At 45.3% G+C, this 25,550-nt stretch overlaps 1 protein-coding gene and 1 non-coding gene across 3 annotated transcripts; one reads left to right on the top strand and one right to left on the bottom strand.

Moving 5' to 3' along the window:
• Nucleotides 1–852: 852 nt before the first annotated feature.
• Nucleotides 853–25,002, top strand: TRIM27 (tripartite motif containing 27). 2 transcript variants are annotated; one of them, XM_003897252.4, is made up of 8 exons: nt 853–2,154; nt 3,387–3,482; nt 7,547–7,777; nt 15,949–15,971; nt 18,889–19,004; nt 19,137–19,169; nt 20,696–20,722; nt 23,339–25,002. In XM_003897252.4, the coding sequence occupies exons 1-8, from the start codon at nt 1,735–1,737 to the stop codon at nt 23,932–23,934; spliced, it is 1,542 nt and encodes a 513-aa protein (XP_003897301.1). In that variant the 5' UTR covers nt 853–1,734; the 3' UTR covers nt 23,935–25,002. The 2 variants fall into 2 exon arrangements, with proteins under 2 accessions (XP_003897301.1, XP_009202940.1); XM_009204676.4 differs by lacking the exon at nt 7,547–7,777 and having other exon boundaries at nt 23,339–24,138.
• On the bottom strand, nt 11,667–11,769 carry LOC116275517. Its single transcript, XR_004184644.1, has one exon. It is a non-coding gene; the product is annotated as a U6 spliceosomal RNA (small nuclear RNA).
• Nucleotides 25,003–25,550: the final 548 nt, after the last annotated feature.

Here is a 25,550-nt window from a genome sequence, read left to right as displayed (position 1 = left end):
TTGTCCCATGGGGAAGAGGACCAGAGGGGAACTCTAAAGTGATGATGTGGGCTGCTTTGCCTATGGAGTAGCCATTCTTTATTCCTTTACTTTCTTAATAAACGTACTTTCACTTTGAAAAAATAAAGTAAAATCAAGTGAGATCTGGAAGCAGAAGCCCGTATTGCTCAGACAGCAAGACAATATTGAGAAAATCTCGAAGAAAAGTAGGAGACATCAAGCAAGTGATAAGAAAGCAACTTAAAAATGCCGGAGGTCTACTGGATGATAAGACAATGAGTACTGTGGGACTCCAAGACCCTGGGTCACCGTAGGATTCTTAGTCTCTCTATACTTCAGAAAGGAGCAAGCGATTTTTAGTTGCTCCTCAATACAACAACCCTATGTAATGGGCATTTTGTTACTATTTTAATAGATAAACAACCTTATGGTTCAAAAAATAAAAGATGTAACGAAATCTACTTCTTTACTGCGGTACAGTTATCATCCCCATTTCACACGAGGAGAAGCTGAGGTAAATGAATGGTAAACCAACTTGCTTGGGCACAAGCGAGAGGTAGCAGAGCTGGGCTTGTTATTGCCACACAGAAATGTTACCATCTGATATTAAACCTTTCTTTTTCTAAACAAAACTGCAAGTGCCTACAAATGCGGCTGTTTAATAAAAGGCCTCACCTATCAGGTGAGCTCAGTCGGTGACCCTCCTCATCCTCCAGCCTCTTGGGGAGGCCAGATGTCTGCGCTCCCCAGCACCTATACAAAGCCAGCTTTCTTTCTTTTTTCTTTTTTTTTCGAGACAGAGTCTCGCTCTGTAGCCCAGGCTGGAGTGCAGTGGCGATCTCGGGTCACTGCAACCTCCGCCTCCCAGGTTCAAGCGATTCTGCTGCCTCAGCCTCCTAAGTAGCTGGGACTACAGGCGCCTGCCACCACTCCCGGCTAATTTTTCTATTTTTAGTAGAGATGGGGTTTTACCATGTTGGCCAGGATAGTCTCGATCTCCTGACCTCGTGATCCACCCGCCTCGTCCTCCCAAATGCTGGGACTATAGGCGTGAGCCACTGTGCGCGGCCAAAGCCAGCTTTCTTTGGCAGGGGCTGAGACCTGGGCACCAAGAAGAAACCCAACAGAAGACTAGGGGCCTGGGCCCGGCAGTCGCGGAAGCTTGTAGGCCCGGAGCGTGTGGCACCATCTTCTTTTGTGACCAGTCCCCTAGGCTAGAGCTTCGGCGCGACCCGCCCAAGGGAGAGTGGCGGAGCCTCCTGGGCCTTTCCAGAGAAAGCAGCCCGGGCCCCGAGGCCACGAAATCTTGTCACACGCTAGAAGCGCGGGCCAAGCCCCGCCCCCCCGAGCCGCCTCTTCCGCTCGCGCCGGGGTGGGGTCTACGCGGCCGCCGGGATCCGCTCCGACGCGGCCACGTTGTCTTGCGCGCTTTGCGCGCCTGGCCCTAGGATCCTGACCCTTGGCTACCTGTTCCTGCCTGAGTAGCGTGGCCGGGAGCCTCTGTGAGCCGGCTGTATTCCCGCACTCGCTCAGGGGGCACAGGCTCAGGGAGCGGCCCGGCCACTCTGAGCCTTCGGTGCGCGGGCGCGTCTGGGATACAGGCCCGGGAGGCACCGCCCTCCGTCCGCCCCGTGCCTCCCAGGAACAGCGAACGGGAGAGAGCGCCGGAGAGTTGGGCTCCGTGCAGAGCTCGGCGCCGGGGCCCATGCCCGTGAGCCCCCGCAGGCCCGCGCCATGGCCTCCGGGAGCGTGGCCGAGTGCCTGCAGCAGGAGACCACCTGCCCCGTGTGCCTGCAGTACTTTGCAGAGCCCATGATGCTCGACTGCGGCCATAACATCTGTTGCGCGTGCCTCGCCCGCTGCTGGGGCACGGCAGAGACTAACGTGTCGTGTCCGCAGTGCCGGGAGACCTTCCCGCAGAGGCACATGCGGCCCAACCGGCACCTGGCCAACGTGACCCAGCTGGTGAAGCAGCTGCGCACAGAGCGGCCGTCGGGGCCCGGCGGCGAGATGGGCGTGTGCGAGAAGCACCGCGAGCCCCTGAAGCTTTACTGCGAGGAGGACCAGATGCCCATCTGCGTGGTGTGCGACCGCTCCCGCGAGCACCGCGGCCACAGCGTGCTGCCGCTCGAGGAGGCAGTGGAGGGCTTCAAGGTGAGGGCGCGGATCCGGGAGGGCGGGAGCGCGAGTCGGACAAAGGGAAGAGAGAGCCAAAGGGGCTTCCCTTTTACCGCCTAGAAAATGGCTGAGCCGGACGTGTGGTTCACAGCCGTCATTTCCTCTCTGTCCGCTCCAGAGCCTCAGCACTCAGATTTGGAGGAAAACCTGTAGCTGGCGAGGGAGCCAGAAGTCTCCCCACCCCCACTCTCCTTTCTCTGTTTGCCCCCATGTTTCCTGTGTCACAGACACATTGTACACGGAGACATGCTTTTGACAGTATGAAAGAAGTGCATAAAATCGCGTGCACATCGACGAGCTGCAGAGACACATGTACTCTCGTCGGCTGTCAGACAAAACGCAGTCGGACATTAACTGACTGATGCCCATTCCTTAGTCTATAAGCATTTCCCCAGCACTTTCCTGCAATACGTCCTGGTGTAGAAACTCACAGAAAAGAACAGCCTCTTCACTGCTTAAGTCATTTAACCACTCTGAGACTCAGGAGATAACAGTTATGAGGAAGATTGTGGAATCATGTGATGCACAGAGCCCTCTGTGAACTGGCACAGCTAAACAGAAACGTGGAAACAAAATATTACATATAAAACAGTTGTAAGGTGACCTTCAAGGAGTCCATGATACTGTGTATTTTCTGTATGTTGAGGGCTTCAGGAATGCATACACAATTATGTCCGTGTTTAAATATGAATACATTCATGTGTAATTAATCACTTGACATTTATGGGCCTTTCAGCTATATTATTTCACTCACTCTGGTGAGAACTCTTGAGTAGGTTGGGAAGATGGTGTTTGCCCATTTCACACATGAGGGAAGTAAGAAGTCACTTTCACAGTATGCTTGTGTGGAAGAGCTACGGTCAACGTAACTCTAAGCCTCCTACTCCAGTCACAGTTCCGCTAAGTCATGCGATATCCTACCAGGGACAGGTAGATGATTCATTGTTTAAGATAGACACAAATAATCCTGACGAGGTAGCTGAGTGGTTGAAGCGACAGGCTGCTAAGATAGACACAAATTGCCAAATGAGTGGCTTGTTGGCCCCTGCGCCCTGAGTCTTTCTCTTGTGGGTGGCAGTGTGGCCTGAGAACAAGCGCCAACTAGAGACTTGGCATCAGGTGTGTGGACTCCATGTGTGATTAGAAGTACCATGCTGATGCTAAGGTCTACCTAATTTTGAACTGCCCATCTGTTTTGCTTTTCTCAGGAGCAAATCCAGAACCAGCTTGACCATTTAAAAAGAGTGAAAGATTTAAAGAAGAGACGTCGGGCCCAAGGGGAACAGGCACGAGCTGAACTCTTGGTAAGGGTTGTTGGAATTCACAGTCGCTTCTGCTGGTGCTCCCCTCTTCTCTAGAGCTGATGTTACTTCCCTTAGACTTGTCCAGCATGTCACCCAGAACCTGTAGGTAGAGGGGGATCAACTGCACATGGCAGTGGGAAGTCACCCAGAGAACTAAGAGATTCCCTTTCTTTTGGGGAAAGCGTGGAGGAGCCAAATTTGGAACCCTTGGAAATCAGACCTGTCAGTATAGTTTAACCTGCTAACTGCGTAGACCAAGGTTGATCCTTGGCAAAGCTGAGATAGGTAAAATTATTGGATACAGTTAGCTTGCGTTGTTACCATTCTGCAGACAAGTGCTAATAGTGGATTTGTGTAAGTCCCACTGTTGCTTCTCTTTGGGTTATTCTCCTTTCTTGACAATGCCTTAATTCTGAATTTTTTGCTCTGCTCTCTTCCTCCAATCTCTCAAGGCCTCAACAAGTGGCTGATGTGTTAATTTATGATAGGGGTATATGGGAATTTTTTTCTTTTTTTTTCCGACAGGGTCTCACTCTGTCACCCAGGCTGGAGTGCAATGGCAAGGTTTCGACTCATTGCAACCTCTGCCTCACATTTCAAGTGATTCTCCCACCTCAGCCTCCCAGGTAGCTGAGGCTACAGGCATGCGCCAACACACCCAGCTGATTTTTGTATTTTTAGTAGAGATGGGGTTTCACCATATTGACCTGGCAGGTCTCGAATTCCTGACCTCAAGTGATCCACCTGCCTTGGCCTTCCAAAGTGCTGGGATTACAGGTGTGAGCCACTGCACCTAACCGGGAATTTTGTTTTGAAAAGAAAAAAAAAAACAAGGCAGGGCACGGGGGGGGCCTCACACCTGTAATCCCAGCACTCTGGGAGGCTGAGGTGGGCGGATCACCTGAGGTCAGGAGTTGAAGACCAGCCTGGCCATGGTGAAACCCCGTCTGTACTAAAAATACAAAAAATTAGCCAGGCATGGTGGTGCACACCTGTAATCTCAGCTACTCGGGAGGCTGAGGCAGGAGAATCACTTGAACCCAGGAGGCTGAGGCAGGAGAATCACTTGAACCCAGGAGGTGGAGATTGCGGTGAGCCAAGATCGTGCCATTGCACTCCAGCCTGGGCAACAAGGGCAAAACTCCGTCTCAAGAAAAAAAAAAAAAAAGACAGTACAGAGACATTTATAATACACATTTGTATATCCACCACTTAGGTGTTTAAAAATGTTTTTTGAACAATAAATAAAACATTACCAGTCTCCACCCACTAGAGGTATTTCTGTCTGAAAAGTAAAGTCCCAGACTAGTAGAGTCTAGCATCACTTTTTCAGTCCTGGTAGGGTGTAGTAAAGAACTTCTGGACCACGAACTTATTCCCATGGTGTCCGTAGATGCCACCACTTGCTCTGCCCACACAATCCACTGAGACTTGAGCTCTCCTTTTTGCAAACAGGTGTGATGGGCCGGGTGCAGTGGCTCATGCCTGTAAACCCAGCACTTTGGGAGGCCGAGGCAGGTGGATCACGAGGGCAGGAGATGGAGACCATCCTGACTAACGGTGAAACCCCGTCTCTACTGAAAAATACAAAAAATTTGCTGGGTGTGGTGGCGGCACCTGTAGTCCCAGCTACTCGGGAGGCTGAGGCAGGAGAATGGCGTGAACCTGGGAGGCAGAGCTTGTAGTGAGCTGAGATCGCCCCACTGCACTCCAGCCTGGGTGACAGAGCAAGACTCTGTCTCAAAAAAAAAAAGAAAAGAAAATAGGTCTGATGAATGGAGAATCTTCTCAGTGAGCCTGAGTGGACTCAAATCATTATGCACACGATGATATCCTCTGTGGGAGGATTATCAAAGGGGAGAACAGCCCTTCTCTGAGAATCAGGGCACCTGGACATGTTTCTATGCTCTGACACCACCCAGTTGTATAGATGGAGTCATACAACCTCTGTGGGTCTCAGTTTGGTCATCTGTGAAACAAGTAGGTTGGACTAGACCAGCAAGGGTAGTACTGCCTTTTTGTCCTCTGCAATGGTGTGTGGGTATTTCTTTGGCTGTCTTCAGAAGAATCGAGTGATTGGGGAGGTTGGGCAGGAATGCTAAATGTCTTACAATGCAAGAAACAGTCCCATGCAAGGCGGAATTGTCCTACCAAGGTGCCAGTAGCACCCCCTTTGAGAAACACTGAATTAGTTGATATTTAAGAATTGTTTCAGCCTTAATTTTTCATTTCTAAGATTATTTTGTATAGTTTATGTCTTTGAAAGAATTACCGGCCGGGCGCGGTGGCTCAAGCCTGTAATCCCAGCACTTTGGGAGGCCGAGGCAGGTGGATCGCGAGGTCAGGAGATCGAGACCATCCGGGCTAACATGGTGAAACCCCGTCTCTACTAAAAATACAAAAAACTAGCCGGGCGTGGTGGCGGGCGCCTGTAGTCCCAGCTACTCGGAGGCTGAGGCAGGAGAATGGCGGGAACCTGGGAGGCGGAGCTTGCAGTGAGCCGAGATCGCGCCACTGCACTCCAGCCTGGGTGACACAGCGCGAGACTCCGTCTCAAAAAAAAAAAAAAAAAGAAAGAATTACCCAGCTGACATGAAATATGACCTTTGAAAAGGATTTAATAAACAAAAGACATACGTGCATAGTGAGTGTCTTAAGAAGGGTGGTTAGAAGGATAGTCAGTGTGGGAAGGTTCTCAGGAGAAGCTGAGTTTGGAACAAGTGTTGGTAAATTTTCTAAAAAGAGTCAGATAGTGAATATTTTTAGCTTTGTAGGCTATATAGAGTCTGTCATAGCTGATTAGCTCTGTTGTAGCTCAAAAGCAGCCATTGCCAATATGTAAATGCAGGGCATGGCTGTGTCCAATACGACTTCACTTGGCTCCTTTGGAACTCATTGCTGGCTCCTTGTTTAGAACAAAAGTTTATATTAGAGTCATGTTGGTGGTGGGGGTGGGGTGAAGAAAGAAGGACAGTAAGTTATGGCAAACAAATCAGCACCAAGAGGGAATCGTGGGGAGACCACCTCTCTCCCTCCCACCCAAAGCTGGATAGACAGCAGTTGGTGAACACCCGTGAAGGACAGACAGGGTATGGCTTACATATGAAGGGCCCAGGAAGATTGGGCAAGAAAACTGTTACTGGTTGTTCCATCCTCCATAGGGCACATATCTGACCCTGTCACTTTCCTGTGTGACAGTCTTCCATGCTTCCCAGTTGGGATAGAGTCGTTACCCCCAGCCTCCCAGGCCAGGCATGACAAGGCCTCACCTTTTCTGGTCCCTTCCCTCAACACTCATGTGCTCCAGGCAGATAGCACCATTTGCTTTCTCTCTCCACTGTTTTGCCTGTGCCATTTCTTCTGCCTGGAAAGCCTTCCCGCTCATTGCCTATGTGGTGAACTCTTGTTCATCACATAAACACTGTGTGAAATTGCTTCTGTGAAGATGGTACCAGCTTCTTTCATTGCAGGCTGTCACCCTCTCTTTAATTACCCATCCATGACTGCGTATATCACATGAACCTGACTCACTTCTCTGAGTTACTTGAGAACAGGGACTGTCTTAATAATCACTGGGGTAAGCCAGGCACGGTGGCTTATGCCTGTAATCCCAGCACTTTGGGAGGCCGAGGTGGGCGGATCACGAGGTCATGATATTGAGACCCTGGTTAACACAGTGAAACCCCATCTCTACTAAAAAATACAGAAAGTAGCCAGGTGTGGTGGCGGGCGCCTGTAGTCCCAGCTACTCTGGAGGCTGAGGCAGGAGAATGGTGTGAACCCGGGAAGGTGGAGCTTGCAGTGAGCCAAGATCGCGCCACTGCAATCCAGCCTGGGTGACAGAGCGAGACTCCGTGTCAAAATAATCATCATCATCATCATCACTGGGGTAATTCAGTTCCTGGCCATTATATATGCAGTCAGTAAAGACTGGAAATAATGAGTTGGCACTTTGCTTGTTTTATCCATAATGAGGTCTTGGGGTAGGTGGTCACGGGAGAACTATGAAGGCCCTAGAAATGAGCCATTTTTCTCTTTACTGCCTTTCCCTGTCATCTGCATAGAGCCTAACCCAGATGGAGAGGGAGAAGATTGTTTGGGAGTTTGAGCAGCTGTATCACTCCTTAAAGGAGCATGAGTATCGCCTCCTGGCCCGTCTTGAGGAGCTAGACTTGGCCATCTACAATAGCATCAATGGTGCCATCACCCAGTTCTCTTGCAACATCTCCCACCTCAGCAGCCTGATCGCTCAGCTAGAAGAGAAGCAGCAGCAGCCCACCAGGGAGCTCCTGCAGGTAAGGCTTGCAGAGCCCTGCCAGAGCAGCACCCACTGAAAATACCCTCCCTTCTCCTTTGCCAAGTAGTATCCAGGACCCCCTGTCTTTTTAACTCTGCAGGAATAGCAAGAGCTTGCCAAACTCTATATGGTGCACCTTGGAAGGAAACTATGTAAACTAGAATTTCTGGTTCACACAACTTGAATTAGTCAATTGCATTGTCTCATGGAAATGGCAAAAAGAAGACCTGGTGCTTGGGCCTGCCCAGCACTGACAAGTGGTCTGATTACAGGCAAGGCTCTCTACCTTTTTGGGCCTCAGTGACCTTATTTGTTCAATAATGAGGGGCTTAGACAATATGTCATTCAAAGACTCTCCTCACTCCAGTATCTTATAGTTTTAACATATTACTACAGCCACAAAACAATGAGCGCTTGAGCAGGAGTGGTTAGGTTAACTGAGCAGTCCTGTGGTTTAATGTTGGTAGAGCAGGTGATAAAGCTGCAGCAGACCTACCCCAGCAAGACTACAGGAAATGAGCTAATGCCTGTCTGTCGTTTGCTCATTCAGTGCATATTAATTATTTGCTTTGTGTCAGGCACTATTCTAGGCACTGAGATTAAGTGCCAGATAAGCTTTCCTGAATTATATTTTAGTGTGGCGATCAGACAGTTCTTATAGGTATTGATAAAAGCCATTAAAAATGGATGATGGCAGGCCAGGCGCAGTGGCTCACACCTCTAATCCCAGCATTTTGCGGGGCCGAGGAGGGTGGATCATGAGGTCTGGGAGTTCAAGACCAGCCTGGCCAATAGGGTGAAACCGCGTCTCTACTAAAAATACAAAAATTAGCCGGGCATGGCGATGTGCCTATAGTCTCAGCTACACGGGAGACTGAGGCAAGGAATTGCCTGAACCCAGGAGGAGGAGGTTGCAGTGAGCCAGATCACGCCACTACACTCCAGCCTGGGCGATAGAATGAGACTCTTGTCTCAAAAAACAAATAAAAAATAAAAATGGATGATGGCATAGGGCAAGGGTCAGCAAATTATGGTCCATCACTTGTTTTTGTATGTCCTGGGCAGTAAGTATGGTTTTTACGTTTTAATTTTAATTTAGTATTATTTATTTATTTTGAGACTGAGTCTTGCTCTGTTGCCCAGGCTGGAGTGCAGTGGTGCGATCTCGGCTCACTGTAATCTCTGCCTCCTTGGGTCAAGCGATTCTCCTGCCTCAACCTCCTGAGTAACTGGGATTACAGGCGCACACCACCATGCCTGGCTAATTTTTGTATTTTTACTAGAGATGGGGTTTCACCATATTGGTCAGGCTGATCTTGAATTCCTCACCTCGTGATCCACCTTCCTCGGCCCCCCAAAGTGTTGGGATTATAGGCATGAGCCACCGCACCCAGCCAGGTTACATTTTTAAATGGGAAAAATCAGAAAAATGTATTTCTTTTTTCTTCCTCTTTTTCTTCTTTTTTTTATTTTTGAGATGGAGCAAGGAGGGAGTGGACAACATAGTAATGCAATTGAGGTCAAATAATATCAGAGCTGATACCCATTTGATTCAATAACATGACCATCATTGTAACCTTATGTAGAACTACCACAATGGAATAATTGGGGCAGGAGCCACATTAGTGGGAGTTGAGTGCTGGCTAGGTTAGGTGAATAGAGACTACACAAGTAGATGACTATTTGAAGTACAACTGTGAAGGGGATGTAATAAAATACTTAGAGATGAGACAGGATTATGGAGTTTTATCTGGAGGGGTTGGTTAAAGAAACCAGAAGTTAGACATATTTTCAAAATACATATGGAAAGGAGTCTATATTGTAAGGTTTCTAGATGAGGGAGAACATTGAAGCCACAAGAAACCATATACTGGCTGGGCACGGTGGCTTATGCCTGTAATCCCAGCAGTTTGGGAGGCCAAGGTGGGCAGATCGCCTGAGGTCAGGAGATCGAGACCAACCTGACTAACATGGAGAAACCCCATCTCTACTAAAAATACAAAATTAGCCAGGTATGGTGGCGCATGCCTGTAATCTCAGCTACTCAGGAGGCTGAGGCAGGAGAGTTGCTTGAACTGTGGAGGCAGAGATTGCAGTGAGCCGAGGTCGCGCCATTGCATTCTAGCCTGGGCAACAAGAGCGAAACTCCGTCTCAAAAAAAAAGAGAGAAAGAAAGAAAGAAACTATGTACTGATCAGCAGTGTGCGGTTCCTGAGAAGGCAGGTGGAAATGAGAACTAAACTACATAGGCCAGGAATTAGTTCCAGAGGGTCTTCCGTTGTATGGGAAGAAATGATTGTTTCAGGGTATGGGAAAGAGGGTCTGCGAGAACTAGTAGGAGCATTTGGTCAGTGAACATCTATTTATAATGTAACCATTCTGCCCTGTTGTGTAACTTACTTTTTTTTTTTTTTTTGGAGACAAGAGTCTTGCTCTGTCACCCAGGCTGGAGTACAGTGGCACGATCTGGGCTCACTGCAACATCTCCCTCCCAGGTTCAAGCATTTCTCCTGCCTCAGCCTCCCAAGTAGCTGGGATTACAGACGTGCGCCACCACGCCCAGCTAATTTTTGTATTTTTTATAGAGATGGAGTTTCGCCATGTTGGCCAGGCTGGTCCTAAACTCCTGACATCAGGTGATATGCCCGCTTCGGCCTCCCAAAGCACTGGGATAACAGGTGCGAACCACCGTGCCCAGCCTCTTTTGTGTAACTTTCTTATCAGTTTTGCTTTCTCAAATCTTGACTGCTCTGGCGTGGGCACTGGGTAAGCAGATGGTCAGTCTCATCCAGGATTGGGGTTTTGCAAGATGGACTTGAGGGTTTTTTTTTTTTTTCCCTTAGTTTTGATTGTTGTTGTTTGAGACAGGGTCTCACTCTGAAACCCAGGCCGGAGTGCAGTGACATGATCATGGCTCACCGCAGCCTTGACCTCCCAGGCTCAGATGATCCTCCCACTTCAGCCTCCTGAGTAGCTGGGACTACAGGCGTAAACCACCATACTTGGCTAATTTTTGTAATTTTTGTAGAAGTGGAGTTTTGCCATGTTGCCTAGGCTGGTCTTTAACTCCGGGACTCAAGCAGTCTACCTGCCTCAGCCTCCCAAAGTGCTAGGATTACAGGTGTGAGCCACCACATCCAGCCTTCTTCATTTTTTTAATTGTAAAATATACATAACCCAAATTTCACCATTTTAAACTGTAAAACTCTGGCACAAAGTAGCATTTAGTAAATCCATAGTGTTGTACAATTATCAACCACTGTCTGGATCCAAAACACTTTTACCACCCAAAAGGAAACCTCAGACTAATAAGCAATCACTCCTCATTTCCTTCTACCCCTAACTCCTGGTTCTATGGATTAATCTGTTCTAAATATTAGATATAATTGAAATCATACAGTACGTAGCCTTTTTCTTTCACTTAGCATACTTTTTTTTTTTTTTTGAGACGGAGTTTTGTTCTTGTTGCCCAGGCTGGAGTGTAATAGCACGATCACAGCTCACTGCAACCTCCGCCTCCCAGGTTCAAGTGATTCTCCTGCCCCAGCCTCCCGAGTAGCTGGGATTACAGGCATGCGCCACCATGCCCGGCTAATTTTGTATTTTTAGTAGAGATAGGGTTTCTTCATGTTGGTCAGGCTGGTCTCGATCTCCTGACCTCAGGTGATCCACCCGCCTCAGCCTCCCAAAGTGTTGGGATTTCAGGCGTGAGCCACCACGTCTGGCCTATCACTTAGCATATATATGTTTCAGTACTTTATTTATCTTTATGGCTGAATAATATTCCATTGTATGGATATATACTGTGTTTTGTTTATTCATCAGTCGATGGGCACTTTGGTTGTTTATGCCTTTTGGCTATTGTGAGTAGTGCTGCTGTGAACATTAAAAGTAGAAAATGATACAGAAATTTGTGTGTTATCCTTGTGCAGGAGCCATGCTAATCTTATGTGCATGATTCCCATTTGAGGGTATCTGCTGCTGAAGCAAGCACCATAATTAAGGCTTTAAAACCTTTTGGTTTTTTTTTTGAGACGAAGTCTCACTGTGTTGCCCGGGCTGGAGTGCAGTGGTGTGATCTCAGCTCACTGCAACTTCCACCTCCCTAGTGATTCTCCTGCCTCAGCCTCCTGAGTAGTTGGGATTAGAGGCACATACCACCACGCCTAGCTAATTTTTGTATTTTTGGTAGAGACTGGGTTTCATCATGTTGGCCAGGCTGGTCTTGAACTCCTGACCTCAGGTGATCTGCCTACCCTGGCCTCCCAAAGTGCTGTATTACAGGCGTGAGCCACTGCACCCGGTCGAAAGCTTTTTTTTTTTTTTTTTTTTAAGAATGTTATTTAAACAGATGGAGCATGAAACTGAAGGTGGATGATGAGGAAAGAAGAGAAGGAAAGAAGTAATGGACTCAGTAAGGGAGGAGGGGCTCCATGAATATCAAAAAGTGTTTATGTTGGAAGTCACTGGAAAAGCAGCCTAAATATTATTAATGGGGCAATACTGGAGGCATTCCCATTGAGGTCAGAAATAGGGAAGATGCCCAGTATCATTTATCTCTATTTAACACTGCATTAAAGGTTGTAGCCAGTTCAGGTAAAGAAAATAATTATAGGTATACAAATCGGGATAGAAGTTAACATACAGAAATTAGCAGCCTTCATATGCCAGATAGCAGCCACTAGAAGACATATTAGAAGAGAACATGCTGTTTCCATTTGCAAAAAAAAAAAAAAAAGTAGTGATAAAATACCTTATAAATTTATAAGAAATGTACAAAAACCTATGTGGGGAAAATTATAAAACATTCAAACATTCCTGAAAGACACAAAATAAGCTTAAACAAATAATGAGATAATCACTTGTTCTTTGATAAGACAGTGAAAGCAAGTTATCAGTCCTTCACATTCATAAATGCAGTTGTTTTTTTGTTTTTTTTTTTTTTCCTGTTAAGCGGATATATTATGTAGTGAAGTCTCAGATTTCAGTGTAACCATCACCCAACTAGTGTACATTGTAGTCATTAAGTAATCTCTTATCCCTCATCCCCCCTCCCACCTTTGCAATTTCCATAAAAATACCAACAAGCGCTTTTTCTGGATCTAGACAAACTGACAGTCAACTTCAGATAGAAAAATAAGCACATAATAATAGCTGGGATAGGCCGGGTGCAATGAGTCATGCCTGTAATCCCAGTACTTTTAGAGGCCGAGGCAAGTGGGTCACCTTAGGTCAGGAGTTCGAGACCAGCCTGGCCAACATGGCAAAACCTTGTCTCTATTAAAAATACAAAAATTAGCCAGGTGTGGTCGTGCGTGCCTGCAATCTAGCTACTTGGGAAGCTGAGGCAGGAGAATCGCTTGAACTCGAAGGTGGAAGTTGCAGTGAGCTGAGATCGCACCATTGCACTCCAACCTGGGAGGCAGAACAAGACTCCGTGTCAAAAAAAAAAAAAAGCTGGGATAGATCACTAGAGCCCAAGAGGTTGAGCCTGCAGTGAACTATGATTGCACCACTGCACTCCAGCCGGGGCAACAGAGCAAGACTCTGTCTTAAAAAAAAAAAAAAAAATAGATTGGCTACACTGTGAAAGAAGAGCTCTGAGGGAGAGCTGGCCCTACTAGATATTACACTATATTTTAAACCCCATATAATTAAAGCAGTTGGTATTAATACAAGAAAAAGAAAAAAGCACACACACGTTGTAACTAGTCAAAAGGTGGTATTAAAATTGAATATTTGCCACAAATACCACAAATACAAGTGATAGTTCTAACATAAAAAGATCTTTTAAAAATTGAGAGAGAAAAGACCAAAATTCTAGAGAAAAATGGGTGAAAGGCACAAATAGGCAAGTTGCAAAAGACATAAATTGGTTTGTGAACATGTGAAAAAATGCTCAGCTGTACTTACAATAAGAGAAATGGGAACTAAAACCACATTGAGATACCATTTCTTACTCGTTACAATAGCAAAAATTTTCAACTTAATACACTGTTGATGAAGTGTGGGAGAGACACTCATATGTCAGTGGGCTGGTGGGAATGCAAAATCATATGACCCTTTTGGAGGAGAATTTCTCAATATTTAACAAAACTGTATGTGTGTGTGTGCATGTATACACACGGAATTAACAAACAATTTTTCTAGGAAGGGTAGAAGGAGGAGAGATGAGGAGAGATTAATGGGTACAAATACATAGTTTGATAGAAGAAATAAGACCTAGTGTTTGATAGATCAGTAGGGGGACTCGTTTACAAATCTATTTTTTATACATATATGTATATGTATGTATGTATATATACACATATGTGTGTGTGCTTACATACATACATATACATATATACACACATATATATACACACTCATATATATATATTGTTTTTGTTTTTGTTTTTTTTGAGACGCAGTTTCGCTCTTGTTGCCCAGGCTGGATTGCAATGGCATGATCTCGGCTCGCCGCAACCTCCGCCTCCTGGGTTCAAGCGATTCTCCTGCCTCCCGAGTAGCTGGGATTACAGGCATGCGCCACCGTGCCCAGCTAATTTTGTATTTTTAGTAGAGATGGGATTTCTCCATGTTGTTCAGGCTGGTCTCAAACTCCCAACCTCAGGGGATCTGCCTGCCTGGGCCTCCCAAAGTGCTGGGATTACAGACGTGAGCCACCACGCCTGGCCTATTTTATATTCCAAAGTGACTAGAGGAGAGTAATTGCAGTGCTTCTTGAGCAAAGAAAAGACAAATACTTATGATGTCATGGATATCCCAATACAATGATTTCTTTACAAATTATGAATGTGTTAAATTATCACATGTACCCCCAAAATATGTCTGTTATGTATCAATAAAAATTTTTAAAAATCTAAGAATTTACTTTGAAGATATAATTAAGTATGAAAATATATTTGAAAATACATATGCACAAGATTACTTGCTGTAACATATTTGTACTTGTAAAATATTGGAAGTAGTCTAACTTCGAAACCTACAAGTTTGTTTTAGTTAATTGTGCACATATACACTCTGGAACACTATCCAAGTTAAAAAAAAAAAGGAAAAGAATGATACCTATGAACTGATACGGAGTGGTTTCCAGTATATATTGCTTTGTGGAAAATAAAAATATAAAATAGAGAGTATGCTACTTTTTTTTTTTTTTTTTTTTCTCTCCTGAGATGGAGTTTCACTATTGTTGCCCAGGCTGTAGTACAATGGCGTGATCTTGACTCACCACAACCTCCGCCTCCTGGGTTCAAGCAGTTCTCCTGCCTCAGCCTCCCGAGTAGCTGGGATAACAGGCACGCACCACCACACCAGGCTAATTTTGCATTTTTAGTAGAGACGGAATTTCACCATATTGGTCAGGCTGGTCTCGAACTCCCGACCTCGTGATTCGCCTGCCTTGACCTCTCACAGTGCTGGGATTGCAGACATGAGCCACCGCGCCCGACGAGAGTATGCTACTTTTTGTGTGTGAAAGAAGGGAGAGGCTGCCAGTGGCTCACAGCTGTAATCCCAGCACTTTGAGAGGTGGAGGCGGGTAGATCACCTGAGGTCAGGAGTTCGAGACCATCCTGGCCAACATGGCGAAACGCTGTCTGTACTAAAAACACAAAAATTAGCCGGGCGTGGTGGCAGGCACCTGTAGTCCCAGCTACTCAGGAGGCTGAGGCAGGAGAATTGCTCGAACCCAGGTGGCAGAGGTTGCAGTGAGCCAAGATCGCGCCATTGCACTCCAGCCTGGGCTACACAGAGTGAGACTCCGTCTCAAAAAAAAAAAGTATACTGAAGTTCTTTGTACTAAACAGCTTTTCTGTGTATTTGAAATTATTTCATAATAAAAAGAAAAAGATCTGGACAGGTAGGCAAGTTGAGGTCCAATCGTAGGATACTTGAATTAGTAAATTTGAAATCCTGAGGTCCTTGACCAGTGGATGGTGGGTACTGAAGGCGGATATGGGAAGTGCTGGTATAGCAAATAGTATGCATCCCATTTTCCTCTGCCTGCTTTTTAGCTCCTCAAAACTGAGTTATGTTCCAGTGATCCTTTCTCCTTGATTTCTCCCATGAGAGCCAGTCTGTAGTTGGTTTTTCAACAAACATCTGTGAAAGAAAACTGAAGTTATCAATGACTTCTCATGGTTTTTTTTTTTTTCCTTTCTCTTGCAGGACATTGGGGACACATTGAGCAGGTATAGTTTTCTGTTTCCCTAGTATTAAATCAAATATGAGAAGACTGTCTCCTTCACATTTGTAAATCCTGCAAGGAGCCCTGAGCCTGAGGATGGACATCTTATCAAATTGACACATATCCCTGAAGAGAGTCACTAGTATACCAAGAATTAGATGAACCACAGCTCTACTCAGTAAAATTCAGGAAGTAGGGGGTTCACGTGGGAGGCTGCTGGTGGATTAGAGGTATGAGAGGAGAAGGTGTGGCCTTACAGAGACCTGGGCTGAGCATAAGGGTAGTTTATGTCTGTTGCTTCCTATACATTTCAGAATCCTTTCCTTATCTCATAATCCTTCATTATCTCATTTTTTTTTCTATAATGGGGGAAATAAAGCCTAAGAAAGATGTGGCTGACCTGATTTACATAATTACTGATGAGCCACCTGGATTCTGGCTCTTATTCTTACTCTTGCTATTTCTTTGTTCCATCAAAAAAAAAAAAGGAGGAAAACTCCCTGGCAGCTGGAACACGACCAAAGAGGGAGAGCTTGGAGGGGCAGTAAGCCAGGGCAAAGCTGTATTTGCAGGATGGATGACCTGGCAAGTGGGATGGGCCTTGGGAAGCTAATGTTTGGTGTAAGAATGCCTTCAGGGGTGGAAACTGACTTTGAGAAAGCTGTACTGTGAAGGTAATTAAGACCCCGAATGGTGAAAACCTTGTAAAGCAAAATGCAGCTTGACTGTGGGAGCATTTAAGGAGACTGGGGAGGTCCTTATAGATGGGGCAGTTTGGCTGGGAGGCCTGTGTTGATTAGAATCATGTTGATGGAATTGAGGTTCCTGAGGGACCCTAGGATGAAGATAAGGTGGAGTTCATACTAGTCCCAGCCAGATGACCCAAGCAAATAATACTGTTACCTGCTACTTTGTGATGCCAGTCTAGCTCTGACCTAACATACGGAGTTAGCTCCCTCAGACCCTAGCACTTTGTGACATTAAGGATAGAATTTGGCTATATAAGATAGGAAACCCAAAATGTTATTGGTTTAAGGGTTAAACATAATAAAATTTTGTCTTATCTATAAAAGAAATGTGCAGGTTGGGTACGGTGGCTAATACCTGTAATCCCAGCACTTTGGGAGGCCGAGGCAGGTCGATCACCTGAGGTCAGGAGTTTAAGACTAGCCGGACCAACATGGTGAAACCCTGTTTCTACTACAAATACAAAAATTAGCTAGGTGTGGTGATGCATGCCTGTAACCCCAGCTACTTGGGAGGTTGAGGCAGGAGAATTGCTCAAACTCGGGTGGCGGAGGTTGCAGTGAGCTGAGATCATGCTATTGCACTCCAGCCTGGGTGACAGAGCCTGATTCCATCTCAAAAAAAAAAAAAAAAAAGAAAGAAAAATGTTCAGGTAGGTAGTCTGTGGCTAGTATGGTAACTCCAGTGATCCTCAGACTCAAGTTTCTTCCCATTCACTGTTCTACCATCCCTAAGGTATGGTCCTCATATAGTCCATGATAGCTGGTAGAATGCCAACCAAGAAGAAGGAGATAAGTCACATCACATTACTTTTTTTTTTTTCTTCTTTTTTCTTTTTTGTAGACACAGGGTCTCACCATGTTGCCCAGGCTGGTCTTGAACTCCTAGCCTCAAAGCAGTTCTCCCACCACGGCCTCCCAAAGTGTTGGGATTGCAGGCGTGAGCCACTGTTCCTGGTCATGTTACTTTTTAAGTAGACTTCTCAAAACATCAAGAGATACATTTTATCTCTCATAGACCAGAACTCAGTCACAAGGTCACATCTAGCTATGAGGGACTGGGCAGCTGTGAGCCATAAAAGGCAGAAGATGGCAGAAGGGCTATTGGATAGGCAACTGGCAGTCTTTGCTATAGACATCCTTGCAGGGCTAGGGAATTGGGTATTGTCCCTCACAGTGCCTTTCTGTCTGAACATGTCATTCTCTCCATATTTGGGAACCTGAGAATTCGGGTTAATTGCCCACCATAAATATCAAGGACTGTCATGGAATCTAGTGCTTTCTGGCAAAGTCAGCCTCATATGTAATTCAGTGAATCTTTTTGAGTACTTAATATTTGAAAAGCCATGAACTAGGTGCTTTGGGGGATATGAGAATGAGTACAATATCTATCCTGTTTTGGTCTAGAGGATCATAGCTCAGGAAGAGAAGATGGGAAAAGCTGTAGTGGTTTAAAGACTGTCCGTCTGGGCCGGGCGCGGTGGCTCAAGCCTGTAATCCCAGCACTTTGGGAGGCCGAGACGGGTGGATCACGAGGTCAGGAGATTGAGACCATCTTGGCTAACACGGTGAAACCCTGTCTCTACTAAAAAAACACAAAAAACTAGCCGGGCGAGGTGGCGGGCGCCTGTAGTCCCAGCTACTCGGGAGGCTGAGGCAGGAGAATGGCGTGAACCCGGGAGGCGGAGCTTGCAGTGAGCTGAGATCTGGCCACTGCACTCCAGCCTGGGCGACAGAGCGAGACTCTGTCTCAAAAAAAAAAAAAAAAAAGACTGTCCATCTGTGCTAGACAGTTTAGCTTAGCCCCTGTCCTAGTTCCTGGAAGGTCACGGAATTGGGAAAAAGAATTTACTCGTGCCCGGCACGGTGGCTCATGCCTGTAATCCCAGCATTTTGGGAGGCCCAGGTGGGAGGATCACCTGAGGCTGTCGGAAGTTTGAGACCAGCCTGACCAATATGGAGAAACCCTGTCTCTACTAAAAATACAAAATTAGCTGAGTGTGGTGGCACTTGCCTGTAATCCCAGCTACTTGGGAGGCTGAGGCAGGAGAATCACTTGAACCTGGGAGGCAGAGGTTGCGGTGAGCCGAGATGGCGCCATTGCACTCCAACCTGGGGAACAAGAGCGAAACTCCATCTCAAAAAAAAAAATTTACTCATGTTTTTAAAATTTAGGGCTGAAAGAATCAGGATTCCTGAACCTTGGATCACGCCTCCAGACTTGCAAGAGAAAATCCACATTTTTGCCCAAAAATGTCTATTCTTGACGGAGAGTCTAAAGCAGTTCACAGGTAATGTGAGGAGTGGTGTCATGAGGGGAAATGGATTTATACTCAATATCTGCATATTGCCTGATGAAAGGGTATATTTTCCAGCCAGATAGTGGGATGCAAACTGAATATTTTCTTGTTTTCTTTTCTTAGAAAAAATGCAGTCAGATATGGAGAAAATCCAAGGTAAATTTATCTACCTACTGGGCTTTTGATGTAAAGTTGCTTGGAAAAAAGAACATCTGCACTGAAAGTGGGAAACATGGGGTGATACCCATTGGCCAGCCTTCCCTTATATTTTACATCTTCCCTTGGTCTTAACTAATTTTCTCAACTAATAGCCTCTTGCTCTAATTTGAAGTCTGTTAACTGTATTTAGTCAATTCTCAATCTGCATTGATGGAGGAGAAAAATAAGCAATCCAAAAATTAATCAATCCAGAATTAATTTGATTATTTCAGAAAGAGTATGAACAAAAACTACCTTGGATACATTTCACTTGAGCTAGTGTTTATCATTGTAATTACTGAGTTCCTACTGCTTGTGGGCACAGGTGCCAGCTCGGGCAGGAGGTAATTAAGCAGCGCTGACAGGCAGCACTGCCAGGGACATGGTTAGAAGCGGGCAGTCAGGAGTCAGGCCGCTTGGGTTCTGGGCCTGGCTCTACCACTTAGTAAGGATTCAACAAGTAATTTCCTTATCTGTAACAGAACAGTAATAGTTCTTACCTCCTAAGGTATAAGAATTAAGGTTAGTTATCATTTCTAACACTTCTAGAATAGAACCTGACACAGTAAGTCCTATATTTACGTTTATTAAATAAAGTGTTCTAGGCATTTGGAGAAGCTTTTCCAAATTTAAATTTTCCTGCTCACAAGCCACATTCAGTAAAGAGTTGGCCATATATTATTCCACCCAGGAATACTTAAATTCCTGGGCAGTCTGGTGGATTCTGAAATCCTTACATGTAGGTAAACCCTTCTCTTAATTATTAGAAATTACAAACACCCATAATCTTTGATTTTTTTCTATTTTATATATGCTGAGTTCTTATTTGCATTGCATCTACTCAGATATATACTTTTTGGGGCATCTAGCAACATAGAGTTAGCAGATACATGTCCTCTACAAATGGGGAGAAACTCCACTTAATACAGTGGGTAATAACCAGAAGTGGTTAGTTCAGGCACGACCTTGATCTGGCTCTTCTTTTCTTGCCACTTAAAAGGCTTAGTGGGATAATGTGTGAAAAATTCTGTTTCAACTCTAAAGTGCCTTATAAATGAATGGTCATGTTTACCCCAGAGTGTCAGTGAGTGCCATTTGAGCCATTCAGCTGTCGTACCCAGATGATTTATGAAACTCAAAAGTTATGTATGACGTGGGGTTGGAACTGCGTTTCCCTCTGCAGAGCCAGCTGACTCACTAGAAGGTGGAATTCTTGATCTTGGCTCAGTTTGATCCCATATTTTACCAGTCTCAGGCATGTGGTTATCCCTCTACTTAAGATTCCCAATCCCTCTCCCCTTAAAGCTTTTGGTTGGATGATAGAGCCATACATCATATGAAAAAATTAGTGCATGACTGACAGCAGAGGTTCTGGGGTTTCTAATGGAGACCACTGCTTTATGATGACTAACCAAAGCCCCCTCAGTTACGTATTTCCTGGAAACCCTCATGACTTCTATAACTTTTCTCTTTTGTTCTTTCAGAATTAAGAGAGGCTCAGTTATACTCAGGTAGGTGATGAGAGACAAAACCACATTAGGTTAAGGAGTAACAATCTTTGTGAACCTAACTACTATTATGAATGATTTGGAGATTGCTTAGATTTGGATTCTTTAGGTTACATGTATAAAGATGATACACAACAACCACAAAAATCCACAGTTGTTTCTATGTGTTAACAGTATCTTTGCCTCCTGAAATGCCTCAGAGTTGAAGCCATAGGGTAAAATCAATCTCAGGTGTTAAAGAAAGATTATAGGGTGGAAACCGCAGTTCCCCAAAAGTAGAACAGAGCTGGTACACTAGTACACTGCTGTGCCTGCCCAGCTTCAGGGTCAAACCATGGTTTGTGACGAGCAAGACTGATTGAGCTCCACTATTACTCTTGAGTGTTAGAGGAAGTCTAGGAGTCTTGTGTCATCCCATCGCTGTGCCTCAGGGCAAAGTTTGAAACTCCCCTTCCCCTTCACAACCACTTTCACCCTACTGTAGAGCCTGGGTAAATTTAACATTGCAGAAGTCCTCAAATCTAAGGTGTATTCATCCCGCAGTCACAGTCACCTTCTGTTATGAAGTGTCCTCTAAATGAAGAGAAGGACTCTACATACAGTGGATCTGCAGTCCTGGGTGTGCGCTGGCTCTGATCCATATTTATTTCAACAAGTATTAACTGAGTACTTCGCTTGTATCCTACACTGCCTAACATGGTACAGGGTATTTTAGAGGAACAGAAGGGCATAAATCATCCTACTCATGGGGTTTACATTGTCTGGTTGGAGATACACCCATGACACAGGAAGGAGGTAGGCACGTGTTGTAGACAGATTGTTGAACCGGGAACCAAGGGTTCTGGGGTTCTTGGTTATCTCTACCAGTGGCCTGTCTTTTGTGGGAGTCAAAATTTGTGGGCTTAAATTTCTAAGAGGTAATGTTTGGGAATCTTCCTCCTGAACAAGATGTGAAGAGCAAATGAGAGAATACATATCACTGTTTTTTAAATTAATTTATTTTTTGAGTATTTTACTTTTTAAAATTTTTTATTATTCATTTTAGAGGCAGGTTCTCTGTTGCCCAGGCTGGTGTGTAGTGGCGTGGTCATAGCTTGCTACAGGCTCGAACTCCTGGGCTCAAGTGATCCTCCTGCCTCAGCCTCCTGAGTAGCTGGAATTACAGGCACACACCACCATGCTTGCCTAAATTTTTACTTTTATGTTTTGTAGAGACAGGGTCTCACTATGTTGCCCAGGCTAGTCTCAAACTCCTGTATGCAAGCGATCCTCTTGCCTTAGCTTCCCAAAGTGCTGAGATTAACAGGCATGAGTCACACACCCAGCCCATTATCAGTGTTTTTGAAGCAGGAAAACACTTGATGATAGCAAGATGCTGTAATACTAAATGCCAGAGGAGATGACATAGATCATACATAGTTTCAGATTTCAGAACAGGAAGAGTGTAATGGCCTGGGCAGATTAAGAAAAACTTGGAGGATGTGTGTCTTGCAGTGGACATTAGAAGAAGATGAATAGAGCTTTGATGTGCAGAGTAAAGATCTTATAGAATGGATAAAAGAGTGATTTGGGCTGGGTGTAGTGACTCACACCTGTAGTCCTAACACTTTGGGAGGCTGAAATGGGAAGACTGCTTGAGCCCGGAAGATGAAGTCTGCAGTGAGCCATGATTATGCCACTGTACTAGTCTGGGTGACAGAGTGAGACCTCATCTCAAAAAATACAGTAAAAAATAATTGTAAAAGAGTGATTTAAAAGGTAAGCATACTGATACAGGTTCCCAGTCCTTTACCCACAGTTCTAAAATCCCCAATCTCTGAAAGCCACAACCTTTTTCATTATTTTATAGGAAATTACAGTATCAAAACCTGAATTTATGTGGTGCTGTTTAGAGTCTATCCTTCATTATGTAAACATTCGTGGATCTCATAGCAGATCTATTAATATTTCATTATAGAATGCTGCGCCAGACCCTACCTGTCTAAAACCTATAATATTCTGAATTCTGTGAAACTTTGGGCCCCTGAAGTTTTCAGAATAAGGGATGATGAGCATGTAAGAAAACCTCAATTCAGTGTATCTGCCAGGCACAGTGGCTCATGCCTGAAATCCCCATTGCTTTGGGGAGTTGAGGTGGGAGGATTGCTTGAGGCCAAGAGTTCAAGACCATCCTGGGCAACAGTAAGACCTCGTCTCTACAAAAAATTTTTTAAAATTAGGGTGGTAGTGCACACCTATAGTCCCAGCTACTTGGGAGTCTTAGGCGGGAGAATCACCTGAGCCCAGGAGTTTGGGGTTACAATGAACTATGACCACACCACTGCGCTCCAGCCTGGGCAACAGAACCCTATCTCTTAAAATTGGTTCATAATGGATATTGTGGCTTCAGATGTGAAAGAAAAGATATGGGGCTAAAATTCAGTATTTTCAGTGTATTCTGGTAACCAGCTAATCCAAGCAGTAATTTTTGAAATGTGAAGTTTAGAATATATTTTAAATAAAATACGTGCAACCTCTAGTGGGAACCTCTCATTCTTGGGGAGGTAGTAGAAAGGCACTGAGTGTTCTAGAATAGGCTCTCCTGGCCCGTGGCTGACTCTCTTCTTTGTGTCTCTGCAGTGGACGTGACTCTGGACCCAGACACGGCCTACCCCAGCCTGATCCTCTCTGACAATCTGCGGCAAGTGCGGTACAGTTACCTCCAACAGGACCTGCCTGACAACCCTGAGCGGTTCAATCTGTTTCCCTGTGTCTTGGGCTCTCCATGCTTCATCGCTGGGAGACATTATTGGGAGGTAGAGGTGGGAGATAAAGCCAAGTGGACCATAGGTGTCTGTGAAGACTCAGTGTGCAGAAAAGGTGGAGTAACCTCAGCCCCCCAGAATGGATTCTGGGCAGTGTCTTTGTGGTATGGGAAAGAATATTGGGCTCTTACCTCCCCAATGACTGCCCTCCCCCTGCGGACCCCGCTTCAGCGGGTGGGGATTTTCTTGGACTATGATGCTGGCGAGGTCTCCTTCTACAACGTCACAGAGAGGTGTCACACTTTCACTTTCTCTCATGCTACCTTTTGTGGGCCTGTCCGGCCCTACTTCAGTCTGAGTTACTCGGGAGGGAAAAGCGCAGCTCCTCTGATCATCTGCCCCATGAGTGGGATAGATGGGTTTTCTGGCCATGTTGGGAATCATGGTCATTCCATGGAGACCTCCCCTTGAGGAGGTGGATTCAGGCCAAAAGGGCTGTTGGCTGTAATCCTATGCCAGGCACAAGGCATCTTGTTGCCTTGCCACGTCCTGTCACAGCTGGGTATCCTTACCATGTTCCACGCCCTTGCAGTGGGAGACAGGATGTCCATGTTCTCTACCATCCTTTTCCTTCCCGTGCAGATTGTGAAATGCAATGAGATGTATCAAGATATCCTAGAAATAAAAACCAGATGTCCACCTCCAGTGTTTCACACTTTCTGGTTTTACACATTGCTGGAGGGATAAAGAGTATGGATAATCTTTGGATTTGGAGAGCCATTCCAGATACTTCCACCTTCTTGGCTCAGCCTGGCTTCCTCCGGTTCAGCCCCACATAATGATTATGGCTGTTTGCTGTCATTTCTGGGTTAGGGCTCCTTTCTAACAACCTAGACTGGAACAAGGCCCTGTCAGCATGGCTCCGTTATCCCAGTTTTTCCATCTGGGAACAGTACCTCTGCCCCTGATTCCCAATCTGCCATAGTTTTATTAACTCCATTAAAGAGGCCTGTATGTGTTTTGGTTAGTTACAGTTATTTTACAATAATGGTGGGTAATGGCCCCACCTCTGTTATGAGATAATGTTCTAATCAATGTCTCTGCCTTTGTATCTTTTCTGAGGGTTTTGTCTGCTCCCTTCATTCTAATGAAAGGTGTATTCTAGTGCTGGGCGCATATCATCCAGGATAATATTCTGCCCAACTCCATCCTCTGTTACTAGATCCCTTACCAGTCACATTTGTGGACTGGTGGTCAGTGGTATACCATCCCTGGAAGGATTCTGGGACAGTATTCCAGGGATTCATTGACTTCTTGGCTCCTTTTCTCCATTTCCTTTGGGGGATAGGGGAATTGACCATTCTTAAGTGCATACTGTCAAGGGGCAGCTCCACCCCCATGGCCATTGGATCATGAGACACTCTGAAGTCAGAAGGCTGGGGCAGATCACTTCAAGTAAGCCCCCATGATGGTTCTCAGTCCTGCTTCTCTTTGGGTACATGCCCCTCTGTTTAAAAATAAAGTGAATATGGATGTTTACATTGTTGTTGCTTTCTGGGCATTGGTAGGATTGGGTTCAGATGTTGGAATGGGTGTGGGGAGGAAATGGTTAATGGTGTTGCTTTCCCATATGGGTCCCAAAATCCCACTCTGGCCAATAGTTTACTTCAAACTGGAAAACAAAACTACTTTCTCCGTATGATATCACTACTTTCTAGAGGTGCTAAGAAAGTAGTGTTGGACATTCATAGCCTACAGTTCTTATATTGATTAACCCTGTAATTTTACTAGGAAAGTATTTTCTCAAGTCCTTTTTGTAGTATTGTGCCAGGCATTGGGGTTCCATGGCTGAGGTTCATGAGTTGGTGATATCATGTCCTAATTCTTCATTTACTCATCAGGTTTTAAGGGAGCTATAGAAAGTAGCTTCCATGAGGCTAGGTTAGCTTTTGCTGAATATTCTGAGATCTAAATGTATGCAGTTATATATATATATATATACACATACACACACACACACACGTACATACTACTAACAAACATAGAGCAGTGCTTGGAACATCATATGAAGAGCTTTATGTACAATA

Source organism: Papio anubis, chromosome 6, assembly GCF_008728515.1.
Source record: "Papio anubis isolate 15944 chromosome 6, Panubis1.0, whole genome shotgun sequence".
NCBI lineage: Eukaryota > Metazoa > Chordata > Mammalia > Primates > Cercopithecidae > Papio > Papio anubis.
Note: the sequence above shows the minus strand (reverse complement) of the source record. Positions and strands in the feature narration are given on the sequence as shown.